The sequence below is a fragment of the Hyperoodon ampullatus genome (genome assembly GCF_949752795.1).
Source record: "Hyperoodon ampullatus genome assembly, chromosome: 2".
In the NCBI taxonomy this organism is placed as follows: Eukaryota; Metazoa; Chordata; class Mammalia; order Artiodactyla; family Ziphiidae; genus Hyperoodon; species Hyperoodon ampullatus.
Window position 1 is genome coordinate 113,040,681 of NC_136915.1, and position 18,022 is coordinate 113,058,702.

The window sequence follows — 18,022 nt, forward strand, 5'->3', positions numbered from 1 at the left end:
TCCAGTGGTTAAGAATCCGCCTTCCGATGCAAGGAACACGGGTTCAATTCCTGGTCAGGGAACTAAGATCCCACATGCAGCGGGGCAACTAAGCCCGTGCACTGCAACTAGAGAGAAGCCTGAGTGGCACAACTACTGAGCCTGTGTGCCACAACTAGAGAAACCCTTGCGCTGAAACTAGAGAGAAACCTGCACGTTGCAATGAAGACCCAGGGCAGCCAAAAAAAAACGGGTTGGTTGGGGAGCTCAGAGACAGAAGAGAGGGGGAGTTTTTATGACTGACATCTTCAGCCTCTGTGGAAAAGCTAAGGACCAGAGGACTACTGCTATGTGATACTGGTGCAAGCAGGGAGGAGGGGGGGTTTGCACTGAGTACCTTGTGCCATGATGCCTGGAATTTGATAAGTGTTTAGAGAATGAATAATTGAACCAGCACTGGCCTTCAACCTGTTATCCAACTTCAGGGTTTCTGGAAGAGCCTTGCCCAGTCTCCCTCACCGAGGTGTCCAAGGAATCAAGAAAAGATGGCTTCTAGAGTCCCTTTCAGCACTTATTTTCTCTGAGCAGGGTTATTATGTAATCTGACTGATACGTTAGTATGCAGGCTGACCTGGAGGGTACAGAGACTAGAGGCAAGAAGATCAGTCAGGCGGCTGATACAATGCCCTCTTGAGATATAAGAGCTAACTCAAAAAAAAAGCTAAGTCAATGTGATAAGGAGTGAAAAGGAAAGCATAAAAACAAAACACAGAGTGATTTTCTTCAGAGAATCAGCCTTTGAAGTAGGATTACCAGATAATATACTAAAAAATTATTTGTTTTTATCTGAAATTCAAATTTACTTAGTGTCCCAGAGTTTTTTGTTTGCTCTGTTTTCTAAATCTGGCAACCCTACTTCAAACAGTTACCTGAAAGGGCTGTGGCCTAACTTGGGGGCTTCCTGTCTAGACACAGATCATAAACCTCTTTTCCAGCCAAGGCCAGCCCCTGTTCTCTGTCCCTGGCACAGGCCTCAAGGACTTGGCCCTTTTTCCTTTCCTCTTCAACATTCACACCGCTTTGTCCCGTGCTTCCTCTTCTGAAAGCCTGATTATGAATCAGGCTGCCGTTGCCCTAGCTACCCCCCTTCCTTGCCACTTACTCCCCAAATAAGTCCCCAGCCTCTCCTGAAAGTTTTACCTCCAATCACTAGAGGGAAAGATAGAGGGAAACAAACACAGTAAACAACAAAAACTGTACAAGGCTTTTAGGGTTTCCCTGGTGGCGCAGTGGTTGGGAGTCTGCCTGCCGGTGCAGGGACGTGGGTTCGTGCCCTGGTCCAGGAGGATCCCACATGCTGCGGAGCAGCTGGGCCCGTGAGCCATGGCCGCTGAGCCTGCGCGTCCGGAGCCTGTGCTTCTCAACGGGAGAGGCCACAGCAGTGAGAAGCCCGTGTACTGCAAAAAAAAAAAAAAAAAAAAAAGTTGCCACAGTTGGGGTCTCAGGTTTGAAGCTGCTGACCACCACTCTCCCACAGTGATTTAAACACCTTTATTCCTGAGGACGAAACTGTCAATGAAAAAATTAATCAATAGTTAATCTAAGAAATGGAAATGGAAAAAGAAATAAAATGGAAAATTTTATTCAAACCAACCTGAGATATATATATATATATATATATTTTTTTAAACATTTATTTATTTATTTATTTGGCTGCACCGGGTCTTCACTGCAGCACACAGGCTCTTAGTTGCAGTATGTGGGATCTATTTCCCCAAATTGAACCCAGGTCCCCTGCATTGGGACCGTGGAGTCTTAACCACTAGACCAACAGGGAAGTCTCCAACCTGAGCATTATAAGCTGGAGACAGTCTTTCAGAAACTCTGAGGATTGTTCCAAAGAGCTAAGGTGGGAAGCTAGGACCTAACATGATTTTGATGAAGGGGTATGTGCAATCAAGCTCACGTCTTGGTAGACGGTGACCGCTAATTCTCCAGAAATAGAGATCTTAGTTATTGGTTTAGTGCTTTTCTAAGAATGGGAAGATGCAAGAAACTGAGATCATAACATTTTCTCCTGAAAACACATAACTGAAGGCCAGTTCTGCCAGTTTTCCCAGAGCATGAAGTGCCTCAACCTGATTCTAAATTCCTTTCAGGGTGTACTGCAGGTCATTGACCGCAGTGGCTAATGACTTGATTCTTACAGAACTGGCTAGTGGGCAACATTCTTTATTTTACAATCCTCTACCTTTCAGTCTTTATTTCAACCAAGGTTTGGGAGGCATTTCATGGCCAGCTTGTTTCATGGTGCTAGGAATGCTCATTCCCATGTCAGGCAAGGATTTCACTGATAGGCCAATGTGCTATTACTGGACTAGGCCCTGTAAACAGTAACCAAAAGCCTCTGGACTGTCTGTCTTACTTGTCTGTTATGGTCTGGATAATGATTTGCTCTTGTTGTTTCTTCCTATATCTAGAGTTACACTATTACAATCATTGATCTTATAGAACTATATATTTGGTCAATTGTTTCAAGTTGCCTAGTCATCATTATTTTTATTGGAGGCTCAGTCACACATTTGGTAATGCAAGAAACAATAATCTTGTAAAATAGGCAGAATACAAGTAACATAGTTAGTAACATTAATGAGGTAATAAGTAAACATTTAAGCTAAGAAATTCCATTAGGTATCTCCCCAGGTCATCTGACCTAGTCTGTTCTGCAAGCAATCTCTGTCATTAAGGGAAATGATATATTGGTATTGTACATAAAGTTTACCAAAGATATCTGCACGTACAAGGTGAGTGGTGGGTCATCCTGATGCCTTACAGGATTGACAAAGGAATGTTATCTTCTAAGGAGTTACATGGTTGGCGTCAGAAGAAGAAAAATTTATCTTATGGTTGAGCTGGTATTTCTGACATTGGAGAGATCTGGTTAACGCATAATGCAGATGCACACTGCACACTAGAGGGAAGAAAAGAGGCCCAAACAGGGAGAACTTTTTTTTTTTTTTTTTTTTTACTAGACCAGCAGGGAATTCCCAAGCAGAGAACATTTTCATGTTTAAATTTTTCTTGTTTGCCTTAAAATAGGAACTTTATTTCATCAAAGCTCAAGGCTGAACATTCTGGTGCCCATTTATTGTGAATCACTGGAACACATTAGGGCTTAAAGGACAGAGGGCTGTGCCTCTTGTTGAGAATTGAAGAAGAGATGTAAACTCTCCGGAAAGCCATGAAAAACAAAAGAAAAGTAGGGACACTTTTTTGTGTGTGTGGTACGCGGTCCTCTCACTGTTGTGGCCTCTCCCGTTGCGGAGCACTGGCTCCGGACGCGCAGGCTCAGCGGCCATGGCTAACCCGTGTCCCCTGCATCGGCAGGCGGACTCCCAATCACTGTGCCACCAGGGAAGCCCTAGGGAAACTTTTTGAGGGTAGATAAAATTAAAATATGGAAACATGCAGGTTAAAAACAATTTTTCTTACTGTGGCAAAATCTATATAACATATAATTTACCACTTTAACCATTTTTAAGTGTACGGTTCGGTGGCATTAAGTAAACTCACATTATGTAACTATCACCACTACTAGTCTCTAGAACTTTTAAATCATCCCATACTGAAACTCTGTATCCATTAAGCAACAAATCCCAATTCCCCCTTCCCCCCAGCCGCTGGCAACACTGTTCTTTTTTTTTTTTCTGGAAAAGTTTTATTGTGCACAGAGGGGAAGGGCTCAGTCCTTCTTGGCTGCCGCCTTCCTCATGGCGGCCAGGACATTGCTCAGCTCCTCTCTCTTCCTCTTGGCACGCATGTGTGTCCCCACCCTTTTCTTGATGAACTTGAGGGCCCGCTTGTCCTTGGAGACCTTGAGCAGCTCCATGGCCCCCGCTCATAAGGGGCAAAGCCGCACACCTCCCGGATCATGTCTCGCACGAACTTGGTGTGCTTGGTGAGGCGCCCGCGGCGGCGGCTGTGCCTCAGCTTGCTCACGTTCTTGGTCACCTTGTGGCCCTTGTTGAGGCCCACGGCCATGGGGTAGCGCAGAGCCATGGCTGCCGCTCCTCAATGGCTGCCGCGGCGGAAGGGACAACACTGTTCTGATCAGGAGATAGAACTACATTTTATCTCCATGAATTTGACTGCTCTACGCACCTCATACAAGCAGAATCATTAAATATTTGTCCTTCTGTGTCTGGCTTACTTCACTTAGCATAATGTCACGTTTAACGCATAGCATGTACCAGAATTTCATTCCTTCTTAAGGCTGAATAGTATTCAGATGCAGTTTTGCATATACTTTAGTGGCATTAAATATACACTTAAATTTAGAAACACACTATACTATGACTATCATCTGGCTTTCCCACAAAATTAACATGGGAAAGCTATGGACATAGCATTGGGACATAAGCATTTATTTTTCACCTTTGGAGAAAACAAAACGTACGCATCCCCAAAATGGTTCCTTCTAGCTCTTGAAGTCTGGAGACTTTCAAAACCCGCCACTTCATGGCCTACAAAGAACTACAACTCCCAGTAGCTCTAGGGCCCGGCCCTTCGCCCCGCCCTGCTGGCTCCAGAGACTGCGTTTCCCAGAAATCCCAGGCCGGGGTCGGAGCTGGCACTCCCCGGGCGCCCCCTGGCGGCGCACTTCGGCGGGGTTTCAGTTCCCGGCGGCCCTCGCGGCAGGTTCCGGCCGTAAGGGCAGTTCGTGATGTCGGGAGCTGGTTCCGCCGCTGTGTCCGGGGCAGGAACCCCCGTGGCGGGGCCCGCAGGCCGCGACCTCTTCGCCGAGGGGCTCCTCGAGTTCCTGCGACCGGCTGTGCAGCAGCTTGACTCTCACGTCCACGCCGTCAGGTGCCCTAGAGGGAAGGTTGGGGCGGGGCCTCTCCTCGATTTGGTTTTGTAGGGGCGGGGCCAAGAAAGGGCGGAGACAAGACGAGTTCGGCGTTCGGCTGGGTCTCAGAATTTGGGGAAACTGATTGGAGGCGGGGCAGACCGGCGGAGGGCCTGCAGGTGGGGGCAGAGGCTGGCTTTTCTGAGCACTTAGGAAACACATAGGGGAGTAGGTTTTTGAGTTCCATTAACTGTCTGACCGTGTAGGCCTTGTACCTCTTTGCAGAGAGAGCCAAGTAGAGCTCCGGGAACAAATTGACAACCTAGCTACCGGTGAGTAAGCATCCCTGTATACCCGGGATCCTACAACTCACCTCACTACAGGACCTTATGTTTTGCCAACCTCTGGGGCTGGGTTTCTGTCACTTGCTTCCAGAGCTGCCGATGGACTCTTAAGTTTCTAGTGACTGTGCCCATGTGGCACAAGAGTGCTTTCCATAGCATTTACTAGCTTACTTGTTCCAAGAACGAGAAGGCCATTAGGTGTTTAGTTGCATCTTCCTTCCATTTCCCAGAACTGTGCCGTATCAATGAGGATCAGAAAGTGGCCCTGGATCTCGACCCCTATGTGAAGAAGCTCCTTAATGCCCGGCGACGAGTCGTCTTGGTTAATAACATCCTACAGAATGCCCAGGTAAAGGAATTTCCTACCAACAGTAATTCTTTGTTCTTCTAAGTCCTTAAGGTATTCTCCGATTTTCAAGGGGTGTCATCAAGTCCCCAACACAACGAAAGTCACCATAATTTTTAGTCTTTTTGGGGAAACGGAGTTGTCAACTAATGCCAGCCAGAATAGAACTTACTGTTCTTATTCATAACGCCCAGTTGCTCTCATTTATGTTCTTACATACCTTAGAAGACTTAACGTTGAGATGAAGCAAGCCTTAGATATTTTCCAGCCTAGTTGACTGACAGCAAGCTCTAAATCCTTCCACAGGGCAGCTAATTTGATTCCAAATCTTGTTTTGTAGGAACGGCTGAGGCGGCTAAACCACAGTGTTGCCAAGGAAACAGCCCGAAGGAGGGCAATGCTGGATTCAGGAGTTTACCCCCCTGGTTCCCCAAGCAAGTAACAGGCCAGAAGATGGGCCCATGGCCACAGAATAGCACAAATACCGTTCCCCAGCTGCCTGTTTCCTCCAGGACTCCCTGTAGGTGTTGGGACATCAAAAGGGCAGCCCTGTGGTTTGTTTGAAGCACTTCAGTCTTACCCATTTATGTGGGGCCCAAAGAAACCTGTGTAGAGCAGGACTCAGGATCCCAAAGGATTTATTATGGCTCTTGCTTCCAAGAATGAGCTGAGGCCTCTTTTTTTTTCTTAAGCTCCATACTCAAGGCCCACCTCCTCTACCATCTCCGAGCCTCATTAACGAGGGGCTTCCTCTGTTATATGTGAGGTTGTTGGACCTGGGCAGAATGTCCTCTACCTGTGACTTCCAATATTCCTTTGTTTACACTAGAAAGGGCAGGCAAAGTCAAGGTGAATGACCACCTACCCTCTTTTGTTGACTGCACTGGCTTGACTACTGTAGCAGTGTTACTAAAACCATTTAATTCAATAAATGCTTAAATGGTATTCCAGTTTACTCTGGTATATGGAAAGGTTCCAAGAATCTTCTGCATGAATACAAATATAGATTCAAATTGAGATCTAGTGTTCACAATGAAAAGACTCAAGTATCATTTTCAATGAAGAGTACATAAAGCAAAAGGAAGCAAAACAGCTTGCCAGATACCAAGGAAAAACAAGACCAAGAGCCCTACTAGGAAGTACTTTAATCTTTTTTCTTAGTAAAGAAAAAAAAAATTGCAAACTAACAGTTCACAACATTTCAACAACAAAGTACTGGTTGAGAGAGGTTTCCAGGAGCTCGGGATTCTAGAGTATTAGGAATAAAAGTTGGTATCCTGCTTCACTATAGATGGATGGCACAGGCCATAAATGGGAGACTTCTGGCTACTAAGCCAGTTTCAGAATGCAGTGGAATGACAATTCCTTCTATAGTGTCTTCTTAATCTTCCTTCCTGTCTCCCCTATCCCTCAGAAATGCCACCACATAAAGCCCAGCAGCAGTTAGCTTAGGCTCCAGTCTTCTCCTTGGGTAAGAAAGGGGGTGAAGAGACAGGGAGGTCATTCCTGAGTCTCCATGCTTTCCTCTTCCTCTCCTTGAGGTGGCTCTTCTGTATTCTCCTCCTCTTCCTCTCCTTCCTTCTTCTCTGGTGGCTTCTCATAAGCCTTTTCTGAAGGTGTCACTATCACTCCATCCCAGGTAGATATTTCAGAAGCAAGATCTAGAAGAGAAAAAAGGTGACTTCAGACAAGTAGCCCAACATACAAGTCATGACCCACACAGTGGAAACAGTAAGACGTGAGTAGTGTAGTTTCTTTGTAGATCACAGAGTACCGTAAAGAACCCCTGTCCCACAGTGGTCACTCACAGCTGGCATCACCCTCCTGGCCAAGGATCTTCCTAAAGCCACCATGTGAGAGGATTCGGACCAGAGTCTGAGCTGTGTAGCAGACCATATCCTGAGGGAGAGCAAAGAAAGGGTAAATTAGCAATGAAAATCAAAATACCTTATTTGACTAACATTCTCATGAAAAGTGAGATAAAAACAACTTTTAATTTCAAGACCAAAGTCTGTGAGAACCCCCAAATCCCTGACCACTAAAAACCACATTCCCTTTGCCTTCTGACCAGATATTCAAGAGTGGGGCACAACAGACCATTTCAGAGCTGTCCCAATACCTGCTGTTCCAGAGTCATGACTGTGTGTACTCTGAAGTTGCCACTCTCACAGGGGTCAGTGATACCCACCGACCCTGGCAGGAAGAGTCCTGCAGCTAGAATCTGCAAGCATCGTCTGAAACATGGAGAGGTATTAGAAGAACACACAAGACAGCTTACACCCCGCCCCAAACCCAAAGCAGCATGCTATACCTGTATGCCACATTTAGGGCCAAAGGCTGTCTGGTGGGGTTGTTCATCACAGCATAGTGCCCCTAGAAGAAAGTGAATCTGGTAGGTGTGCCATAAAGTGGCAATTCTATCTTCAATGTCTAGCTAAAATTTTAACGTTGAGAAGCAGTTCTGAAATGACTGCTCATTCAGTAATTTCTCTCCATTACCACATTAATTAAATGACAGCAGTAATGAGAAAAACAAAGGTGCAGTAATAACTACTCATTTAACTGAATACTCCAAAAGCCCAAAGAAATAATAAACATTGAATCTTTATTGGATTACTTGTCCACTAATGAGATTTCTCTTTTTTCCTTTCCCTTCTCCACCCCTCCCCCCCACTTCTTTTTAATCTGTACCAAATTTCATATTCTGGTAGGTTTCAGAGTAACTACTGTAACATAGGGAGGATCAAGAATTCCAATTGCCCTTCATTACTTACAAGTAGGTCAAGTATCCAGGGAGTGAGGGGTTCAAAGCCAGGAAAACGAATCCTCAGGTCCTTCAGCAGTCTGATGAGAACTTTAACTCTGAAGGTAAGAGGGACCAAGGATTAAAAGTAGTAACAGATCATGAAACAAACTAGTGAATATAACAAAAAGGAAACAGACTCACAGATATAGAGAACAAACTAGTGGTTACCAGTGGGGAGAGGGAAGGCGGGAGGGGCAAAATAGGAACAGGGGATTAAGAGGTACAAATTATTATGTACAAAATAAGCTACAAGGATATACTGTACAACGTGGGGGATACAGCCAATATTTTATAATAACTATAGATGGAGTATAGCCTTTAAAAATTATGAATTACTATGTAGTATACCTGTAACATAACACTGTACAACTATAGCTAAAAAAATAAATAAAGTAATACGATTATTTACTACCACACCTAAGGTACAGAGATAAAGCTATTTCCAGAACTATACATTCCCTTCTTTCCCTCAACCTAAGTTTGCTTACTTAAGGTAAAAATTAAAATCCAGACAGAAAATCACAGCCAAAAATGTTCTGTGAGAGGAAGTATTGGGGGGGGGGGGTATCCTGCTGTTCAATGTAGTTAGAGGGATTAGGATATATCTTCACTCAAGCAGGAAGGGACTCACGTGGACTGAGAAGCATTTTCCTCAAACCAGCGGGCATGTCGGATGGCTGCTAAGGCACTCTGCAACACCTTGATATCCACTAGAAGACAAGCATGACATCCACCAAGATGAAATATTCCCATTATTGAGCAAGCAATTCAATCCCACTGCCATAGTCCAAGAACACAGAAGGAGGACAGGATAACACAGTAATTCCTTAAATCACCCCCGTGTTCCCCAGATCAGCAAGTCACCTGTCCAAAAATCACTATTCCTCCCCCAAACCAAATCTGGAAGCATGCAAGAGCCCCAATTTTCTCCGAAAGCCTACCCCCCTCCATAAACATTTCCTGTCCTTTTTCTTAAATCCTCAAACTGCTTTCTTGGCCATGCTGGCTTTGACAATTTCACTAGCAAGCTGGTAAAACTGTTTCCAAATTACAGAGGAAGACAGCAAAGTTTGGGTGTAAACTTAGTTTGTTGCTATTCTGCATGTGACCTTTTGGGACCTAAGTAAACTCAACAGCACTCTATACCATGTTTTGAATTTCCCCAAATTTAACAGCAACAGAATAAAAGGACTAACAGTGGAGTTCTGGGTCCAGTTTTCGGAGATTGGGTGGCACTGTTGTAATGAGAATCTTCACTGTAGCATCAGAAGAACTGATTTCAAAGCCAGTTTCATTGGTCAGCATGGTCAAAACTGCAAAAAGAAAAATCAAAAGCTGTAACTCATATTTCCATTAGATGACCAAAGGTAAATCCAGGATGAGGGTGGGGGAACAGAAAGGGTTTTTTTAATTTATTTACTTATTTATCTTTTTGGCCAACACCGTGCGGCATGTGGGATCTTAGTTCCCCGACCAAGGATGGAACCCATGCCCCCTGCATAGGGAACTGGGTGTCTTAATCACTAGACCACCAGGGAAGTCCCCTAGATTGATTTTTTAAAAACAGCAACAGTCCAGAATCAGAACTGAGAATACAGAGTTTAAAAGTAACGGACATCAACTGGATTTTGAACGCTGGCGAACTCTGCCCAAAACTTCCCCAATGTAAAACTCTGCATTCGCTCTTCCTTTTAGCCTGACCTGACTTTGTTAAAATGAAATTATAATCATAGAACTGGCTCCTGTGACCACTAAATTACATGTTCAGCAACAAACTCAAACCTTCAGAAGGATCCTGTGCCCTTAGGCTCTCCACGACCTTGTTCCCTAGTGCAGCAACGGCTTCCACTAGATTGAGACAACAGGAGATAAGATTACAATTATTTATGTAGATTTTTCTATACATCTCTGCACTCTGATTTCTGCTGGAGCAAGGACAAGCAGTTGAATGAACACTTTTACAAGGGGAAGCTAACACCTGGACAGAGAAATTGGAAGGCTCAGGGAACAGGACACCTCCTCCTAAATACACACACCTTTTCCCACAGCAGGGTTTCTTGTCAGTGGGATTAATGCCATACTGGCCTGGATAATTCTTTGTTTGGGGTTGGGAGGTAGGGTCTGTCTGGGTACTGTAGAATGCTTAGCAGCAACCCTGGCCTCTACCTAAAAACATTAGCCCCAAAACATCTCCAGACACTGCCAAATAACCCCTGGGGAGCAAAATCACCCCCAGTTGAGAAACACTGCCCTATAGTAACTGGCGATATTCTTTCAGATACAACACACATTAAAAAACTAAATTTCCCATTTGTCTTCCAAACAGCCTTTCTCACAAGAAATTTAGGCTTTAAAGATCCCTATGCCTCAAATCCAACTGCTATGTTCTGCTGCTAAGGCCAGAGAGAGGCACACTCACATGTTGGCAAAATCTTTAGGATCACCACCAGGTCAGCCACGTTGTGTCCTGTAGTCATCGTTCCCTTTTTATACGATCCGACTTGTCGGACTTCTTCAATTTGCTATTGGAAAAGGGATTTCAAAAAGAAAACTCAGAAGTGAGAAGACTGCCTAGTTCCCCTCAGAACTCAGTTACAACACAGCTCTTTACCCGGATTTGGAAGTAGCAGAGTTCAAATCATATCCCAAAATAAGCACATGAAAAGCCTGGTTCATCATGGTTAGCTGGCAGTAACGATATAAGTCTGGTCCCCAAGATCAGCACTACAAAGGAATTCCACTGTACTTTCCTATTTTAAGAGTGGCTTTGAATAGGCATCTGAAGAATTAAGAGACAGGAGCCAAGGAAACTTCCACAAGGCTCCCCTTTCCTAGGACTAAATCATCAAAAACTCACCACTTCAAATGTCCCTGGAGCCACAATCAAATTGTCAATCACATTGTTAATTTTTGTCACCAGAGAAAGGATAGAGGCCTGAAAGACAGCAGGAAACAAAAATACCCTCAGGTGAAACACTGTAAGCAACTTCTCATCAAGCTTGAATATTTTCCCCTAATCCCTTCAACAGGAGATGAAGCAATACCTGCACGGGCTCTGAGAACATCCTGACCCTTCCAGCCTTGAATACTTTTTGATCCCAAAGATAGATTCCCCAGTAAAAATATGAATGCACATGTAATTTGTTTATATATTCACCTGGCGCTCTCCCTCTACCCACAAAGAGAAATAAGGAGAACGATTAAACTTTCTGTGGAGTTTAGGCTCTGATAACAGTAACCTCACCAGTAGTCATTTACTTCTTTAGCTTTCTTTGAGGAATCTCAGGAAGGAAGCCAAAATATACCTGTTCAGCGGAGTTAGGAGCAAGGTCCTGATTCCTCTTCAGCAAGGCCTCACTGAAGGAAGTTTCATCAGGCGCTGGCTTGACCCGGGGAAAGGCCATTTCACACTAAACCGGAAATAAACAACTACATACTACTTACCAAAAATAATATACAATAGAGATTTTCTTTCTGTTGCCACAACACAAAAAAATTGAAAACAGAAAATTCTACAACACTTATTTTTACTCCTTAAGATGTTCAAACAAGGATAGAAGCTGGAGGGAATATCCATAATTTAAGCTCTTACTACTGTTAAACTAACAGGTAAGCCAGAGATACCATTAACTGTTCAGAACAAAGATTATAACCATGTTACTGCCCACTGTGGCCGAGGAACTGTCTTCCCCTTCCAGCTTACACTGTTTATGTATGTAAAGCAACACACGGCTGCCTCAAACCCACCCCCAACTCCACTCACTAATCCCTTTCTCTGCTCCAACTACCACCTGACTTCATTAATAGGGAGACTCTGGGCTCAACTACAACTGAGCAGTGGCCAAGGTACTCACCAAATAGAAGTCAAACGGGATATGTGGCACAAAGGGCCTGAACCTAAAATACGAAAAACAATCCAAATTACTCACCACAGAAATCAAACTGATCTCGCATAATGGGGCAAAACTCATTTACCAGGAGAGCATGCAAAGAATGCTTCTAACCCACAGCTGGATCTCACAAAGGCAGGTAAGATGAGTCCACTCCAAACTCCTATTTAGATGACTGAAATGGAAACTAACGGCTGCAGAGATGCTAAAAACTGGCACTCACCCTCCTCCTGGGCCTCCTCTGGAACCAAAGCGCCCGCCGCGACCGCGGCCTCTGTCACCCCTAGAAATGCATGAATAGATTTTAACTTTGTTTTGACCTCGTTGAAGCAATCTCCACCATACCGGCCACATGATGTCGAGTTAGCCTACCTCCATCGCTCTGCACTTCCCTTTGGAAGCCAAGCGATCCCATTCCCACTTACACTTCTCCCCCCCACCCCCCCAATTCCAAGTGCCCAGCATCATCCCCCATGACCTCCGCCTTCTGGATAAATTAATCACATCAAAACTCACATTGAATACTGACGGGGCTCAGTGAGCCCTACAAGAAATACCCCATAATTGCTGGGTCACTCCAACCCTAAGACTTCAGAGACTAACGTGACTGCTCATTTATTCGTTCACGTGGTAAAAGCATCAGGCATATCCTATATGTCAAGCACTTGGCACTGAGGATGCATGAGGCACGTTCCAGCCTTCTCAGTCTAGATGGGGGTGGGGTGGGGAGTGCTCCTCCTGGGACCTGAGGACACCCCCTCATCTGAACACCCCAGAGACCGAAGTGTCGAACCTGCCTACACACTCCTGGGCCCCACCCCCATCCCCGGCCCGAGTTTCCCCGCCTCCTCGGCCCCCGACCTCCCCCACTCTCCCAGCCCAGGAGCTCTCAGGTTTCCGTGCAGCCCCTAGATACACGGCCCTTTCAAGTCCTCCGACTCCTTTCAGCCCAACTTCCCACAGTTTTCGGTCGAATAACCGAAACCTCTCTAGAGCACCCCACAGCCCTTACCTCATGGCGTCCTACAGCCCGAACAATGGAGGCCACACCAACCACCCTTTTCCTCCGAGGGGCAGACAACTGGAGAGGCGGCCTGCCGGCGTGTCTCAATAAACTCCGGCGCGATTGGCTCCCGCCGTACTCCGCCGCTTGTGCCTATTGGTTTACTTTTGAAAACCGGTTTATGAACCAATGAAAAGCGCCTACTGTGTCAGGAACTAGCCAATAAGAACGGACTTGACAGTAACGACTTTTGCAGGCACTAGGGGGAGCTGTGTAAATAAATCAGGATGGGTAGCAGTCAGAGAACTTTCTGTACACTTCATGGAAAACCGGTTTTCGAAGCAGCAGAGTGGCGCAGCGGAAGCGTGCTGGGCCCATAACCCAGAGGTCGATGGATCGAAACCATCCTCTGCTATCAGTGTGCTTCTTTTTCCTCCCTAGAAGTCTTAATTTTTAATTTCTTCAATAAATGTAACCGCCATGCTCCTACTTTTTCCTCTCTCAAAAATGCAGGCTTTAGAAGCTGTTTTTGCCATCAGCAAGCGAAATGGAACAGGAAGGGGCTTTAGGTGACTGTAAACACCACACGTCTGGATGTGGTTCACAGAGGCTAGAAACTTGAGGCAGGAGAAGCGGATTTGAGTATGTATATTGATTGAATCAGAGGGGAAAAATACCGATGGTGAGGGACTAGCAGGGAAACTGAGACAGTCTTTGCAAAGAGAACTCAGAAAAAGAGCGCAAGGGAAGTGACAGGAGAGAAGGACCAGACCCCCTGCCATTTGCCCAGTTTCCCCTCATTTCTCTTTTCCTCACTCTACAACCTCTCTGGCGGATTTCACCCTTATACGAAGTTTCACAGCCACAGATATGGATATACTATGGTTGCATTTACATCAAGCATATTACTATGTGCTTTTTGTCCTTCTATAATCCTGTTTCTCCCCCTTCTTGCCTTGTTTCGCATTGATTACTATTTACTATTCCTTCCCTGCCTCTGTCAATTGGAAGTTACACACTCTTTTTCTACTCTTTTAGTGGTTACCCTAAAAATTACGACGTGCCTCCTTGAACTGGCAAGGTCTAATTTTATGTAATACTTTTACCCTCCTCGTGAAAAATGAAAGAATAATTTAATTCCATTTACCACCGTCACTCCCTCCAGAACTATATATATTGTTGTGTAACTTTTTTAAGTACTATATTGATACTGATATACTAATTGTAGTATTATTCACTACAGCAAAATGCACAGATCTTAAGTCTACAGATAGGTTAATTTTGAGTAATGTATTCTGCCCATCACACAGATTAACATAAAGAACATTTTTATCACCTCAAAAAATTCACTCATACCCCTTTGCCCTTCCCTTAGAGACAATCACTATTCCAATTTCTATTATCATAGATTAGTTTCATCTGTTCTTCCCATAAATGGACTCACATCCTATGTACTCTTTTTCGTCTAGCTTCTTTTGCCTGACACATTTCAAGATTCTTCCATGTTTTTGCATTTATCAGCAATTTGTCCCTTTTTATTTATGAGTAGCATGCCACTGCATAAATATTCCACAGTTTGTTTACCCACTCTCCTGTTGATGAATTCAGGACCTCCAACTGGCTGAGACACAGGCGAGCACATCTGGGCTGTTTCCAGTTTGGAGCCATTATGTATAAAGCAGCTATGACCATTTTTGTACAAGGTTCTTGCGGTGAGATGCAATTGTTCCTCTTCGGTAAGTGTAGGTGTATACGTTTACAGAATTTAAATTCCGTATATATGTTCAATCCCACAAGACATTAATGCTTATTAATTAAAGCAGTGGTCATTGAGATTTGCCATTTTTAATGCTCTTTATTCCTTCCTGTATCCCCAACACTCATCTGGAATAATATTCCTTCCGCTTGAGAATTAGTGCCCTTCTGCTGGTGGCTAACTTTCTTGGTTTTGGTTTTTCTGAATACATCTTTATTTCACCTTTGTTTTTGAAGGACATTTTCTCTAGATATGTAATTCTAAATTGGAAGTCATTTTCTTTCAGCACATTTACAATATTATTTTACTATTTTATGGTTTCCATTTTTGCTGTGAAAAAAAAGTTATTAATCAAATGGTTGCTCCTCTGAAGGTAACCAATCCTCTTTTTACTGCCTATTTTTAAGATTTTATATTTGGTTTAATTTCCTGCAGCTTCACTCTGATGGCTCCAGGTATGGATTTTTTTTTTTTTTAACCTTGAGATTTGTTGAGCTTCTTGAATCTGTGGCTTGATGTATTTCATTTATTTTTTAAGTTTCTCAGCCATTATCTCTTTAAATATTGCTTCTACCCTATTATTTTCCCCCTTCCTGGGCTCCAAATAAAGGTGTGTCAGACTTTGTCATGGTATCCTTTATACCTCCAACCCCCTCTTTTATATTTTTTCATTCCTTTGTATCCATGCTTCATTCTGAGTGGTTTCTTCTGTCCTTTCTTCCAATTCATTACTTACTCCTCAGTTGAGTCTAACTTGCTCTTAAACCCATGAATTGGTTCTTAATTTTGGCTTTTGACTATTTCAGGTCTGGATTTTCTGTTTACTTCTGGTTTATCCTACTCCTAGGTTTCCCCTAGGAGTGCAGCCTTTCAGGACCCTAACCCTAAATAGGAAGGTGGTTTACCTAAGTAATTACCTTTGGGGACATTTGGACTCCAAATTTTGTCTCACTTGCCCCACACAGCCTATTTTCTGCCACCAATTTTGGATCAGCAAATGACTCTAAGGTAAAAGCTCTCCTACTGCTGGTCTCCTGCTTTCCTGTCCTTTCATGCTCTCACTGTCTTCTTAGTTCGTTTATTTTAAAAAGCATTTCGTCTAACATTTTTAGTTGTCTGCAGCTCAGCTTGAGGATTGGACAAATTATTTAAGCCACCATTGTTGAAAGAGAAGCTCAATTACTAAGTTGGGTTTCTAGTCTAGTTCTCCTGAGCTCCAGTTCCACTAATCCAATGGCCTATTGGACACCTCCAATTGGATATCTACAGGCACTTCAAAAGCAATAAACTAAAATTGTCATCTTCCCCCCGAAAACTTTCAGCTTCTTTTAGCTTCTCAACTAATGAGTCAATGTCACCTAGATTTCAGTTATTTGTATGTTCTTCCTGAATTCCAATTGATTCTACTTAAAAAGCATCTCCCTATAGTGAACAAGACCGTATTATACATTTAAAAATTTGTTAAGAGGGTAGATCTCACGCTAGGTGTTCTTAACACACACACACACACAAAAGGATACAAGGAAATGTTTGGAGGTGATAGAAATGTTTATTACCTTGGTGTTGTGGTGATGTGTTTCATGGGCATATGCATATGTCCAAACTCATCAAATTGTATACATTAAATATGTACAGCTTATGGTATATCGATCATACCTCAATAAAACTTTAAAAAAATTTTTCCAATCTCCTATCTACCTCTGTAGCCTCTGGAGCCCTCGTTATAGAACAAAGACATTATGCCTGTCCCACAAAAGCTTGCATGATCTGCCCTCTGCTGCCTTTTCTTGCCTCTTCTCCTCAGTCATTCTTACACCCATAAACCTTACATCCTAGATCAGGGTTGAAAACATGCACTGCTAATGCAGCCAGTAAAGCAAATGAGTGAACAGGGTGAATAGGAACCGTGATGAGCTAGACTCATCTCAAAGAAGTAATGGATACTTGGTTCCAGATTATTGTTCATGGAGAGATGCAGGACCTAGATTACCAGCTCTCCAATATTTCAAGACAAGTCAGAATTCCAAATATTCATGTGCCATCTGCTGATTTTAAAATGTAGGCAATTAAATTATATATATATATATATAATATACATATATAATATAACATATATATATTTGAGAGAGAGAATACATGCCAGACAAAACACGCCTGCCGTCTGAAGTTGGTCCATGGGCTACTGTTTGCTCTAGACCATAAGAATATTCAAAATTCTCCTAAATATGTAGGAAACAGACTTCAGTATTCTGCTGTCTCTGCACAGAATACCTTTCTCATCCTCTTACCCTTGTTGAATTATTTCTCTCTGGAGATTTTCCTGGCCCTAATGCAAGCAAAATAGCCCTTATCTGGGCCTCTTAGCAATTTACCTATCTCTCTGTTGTAGTATTTAACTATATTACATTATGGCTATTTGTCCCAAATAGAGCTCCTCAAACGTATGGACCATATATATATGATATATATGAGATACATATACATATATATACACACTCACACACATATATGTATAGTCTTAATCTTTATACCTTCAGCTGGTGCTTAACACGTACTAGGTCCTCTGGAAATCTGCAGTACGGAAGAAGTTTCCTGATCTTTGGTCTTGCCTAGGTACAGGCTTGCAGAGGTTGGCAGCGCAATACGGTCAACGACTTCTGCCGGCCATTAGAGGGCAGACTGATTCCACAGCTCTCCGGCCCCCAGCCCAGCCGTCAAGGGCCCCAAAATACTCCCCCCAATTTACCCCTCCGCTTGTCATTTCCAACACTGTCTCCCACCGCCCCGACAAATCCCATTTTAATAATCCTCCTCTAGACAAACACACACTCACACGCCGGCAGTGACCCTGAGATCACACCTGTTCGCTCCTCCAGCCACCCGCAAGCTCTCCCTCCCCGTTCCTACAGCCACTGGGGAACTAAAGAGTTAACTCCGCCCTTCTACCTGGTCCTTTTTCTCCGCTAATCCGCTCAATCTGGAAACCGGAGGTGGGGGGTGGTGACATCCTAGATGGACTGGTTACGGGGACCCTGGATTCACCTACTTTAAC

General features: G+C 43.8%; 3 protein-coding genes across 3 annotated transcripts; 1 reads left to right on the plus strand and 2 right to left on the minus strand.

Moving 5' to 3' along the window:
* Positions 1-3,682: 3,682 nt before the first annotated feature.
* LOC307047949 (large ribosomal subunit protein eL36-like) lies at positions 3,683-4,054 on the minus strand. Its single transcript, XM_079696707.1, is given in 2 exon segments — positions 3,683-3,873; positions 3,876-4,054. Coding segments are annotated over 2 exon segments (315 nt in total). The 5' UTR covers positions 4,039-4,054; the 3' UTR covers positions 3,683-3,721.
* Positions 4,055-4,702: 648 nt separating this feature from the next.
* On the plus strand, positions 4,703-6,375 carry SNAPIN (SNAP associated protein; the record flags this gene model as incomplete). Its single annotated transcript, XM_079725850.1, has 4 exons — positions 4,703-4,845; positions 5,111-5,157; positions 5,400-5,518; positions 5,856-6,375. The coding sequence occupies 4 exons, from the start codon at positions 4,703-4,705 to the stop codon at positions 5,955-5,957; spliced, it is 411 nt and encodes a 136-aa protein (XP_079581976.1). The 3' UTR covers positions 5,958-6,375.
* Positions 6,376-6,642: 267 nt separating this feature from the next.
* Positions 6,643-13,304, minus strand: ILF2 (interleukin enhancer binding factor 2). The gene is made up of 14 exons (XM_079698414.1): positions 13,224-13,304; positions 12,435-12,494; positions 12,176-12,218; positions 11,627-11,731; positions 11,179-11,256; positions 10,741-10,843; positions 10,104-10,169; positions 9,518-9,634; positions 8,953-9,031; positions 8,290-8,377; positions 7,827-7,888; positions 7,635-7,749; positions 7,324-7,414; positions 6,643-7,176 (listed from the first exon to the last, which is right to left on the minus strand). Exons 1-14 carry the CDS (start codon positions 13,226-13,228, stop codon positions 7,016-7,018), a joined length of 1,173 nt encoding a protein of 390 aa, XP_079554540.1. The 5' UTR covers positions 13,229-13,304; the 3' UTR covers positions 6,643-7,015.
* Between the last annotated feature and the right edge of the window lie 4,718 nt (positions 13,305-18,022).

Coding starts and splice junctions, on each gene's coding strand:
- ILF2 (XM_079698414.1), bottom strand. Junction 10,844..11,178: donor CTCCAGGGACATTTGAAGTG/GTGAGTTTTTGA, acceptor CTTTTCCAATAG/CAAATTGAAGAAGTCCGACA. Junction 7,415..7,634: donor TCATGACTCTGGAACAGCAG/GTATTGGGACAG, acceptor GCTCTCCCTCAG/GATATGGTCTGCTACACAGC.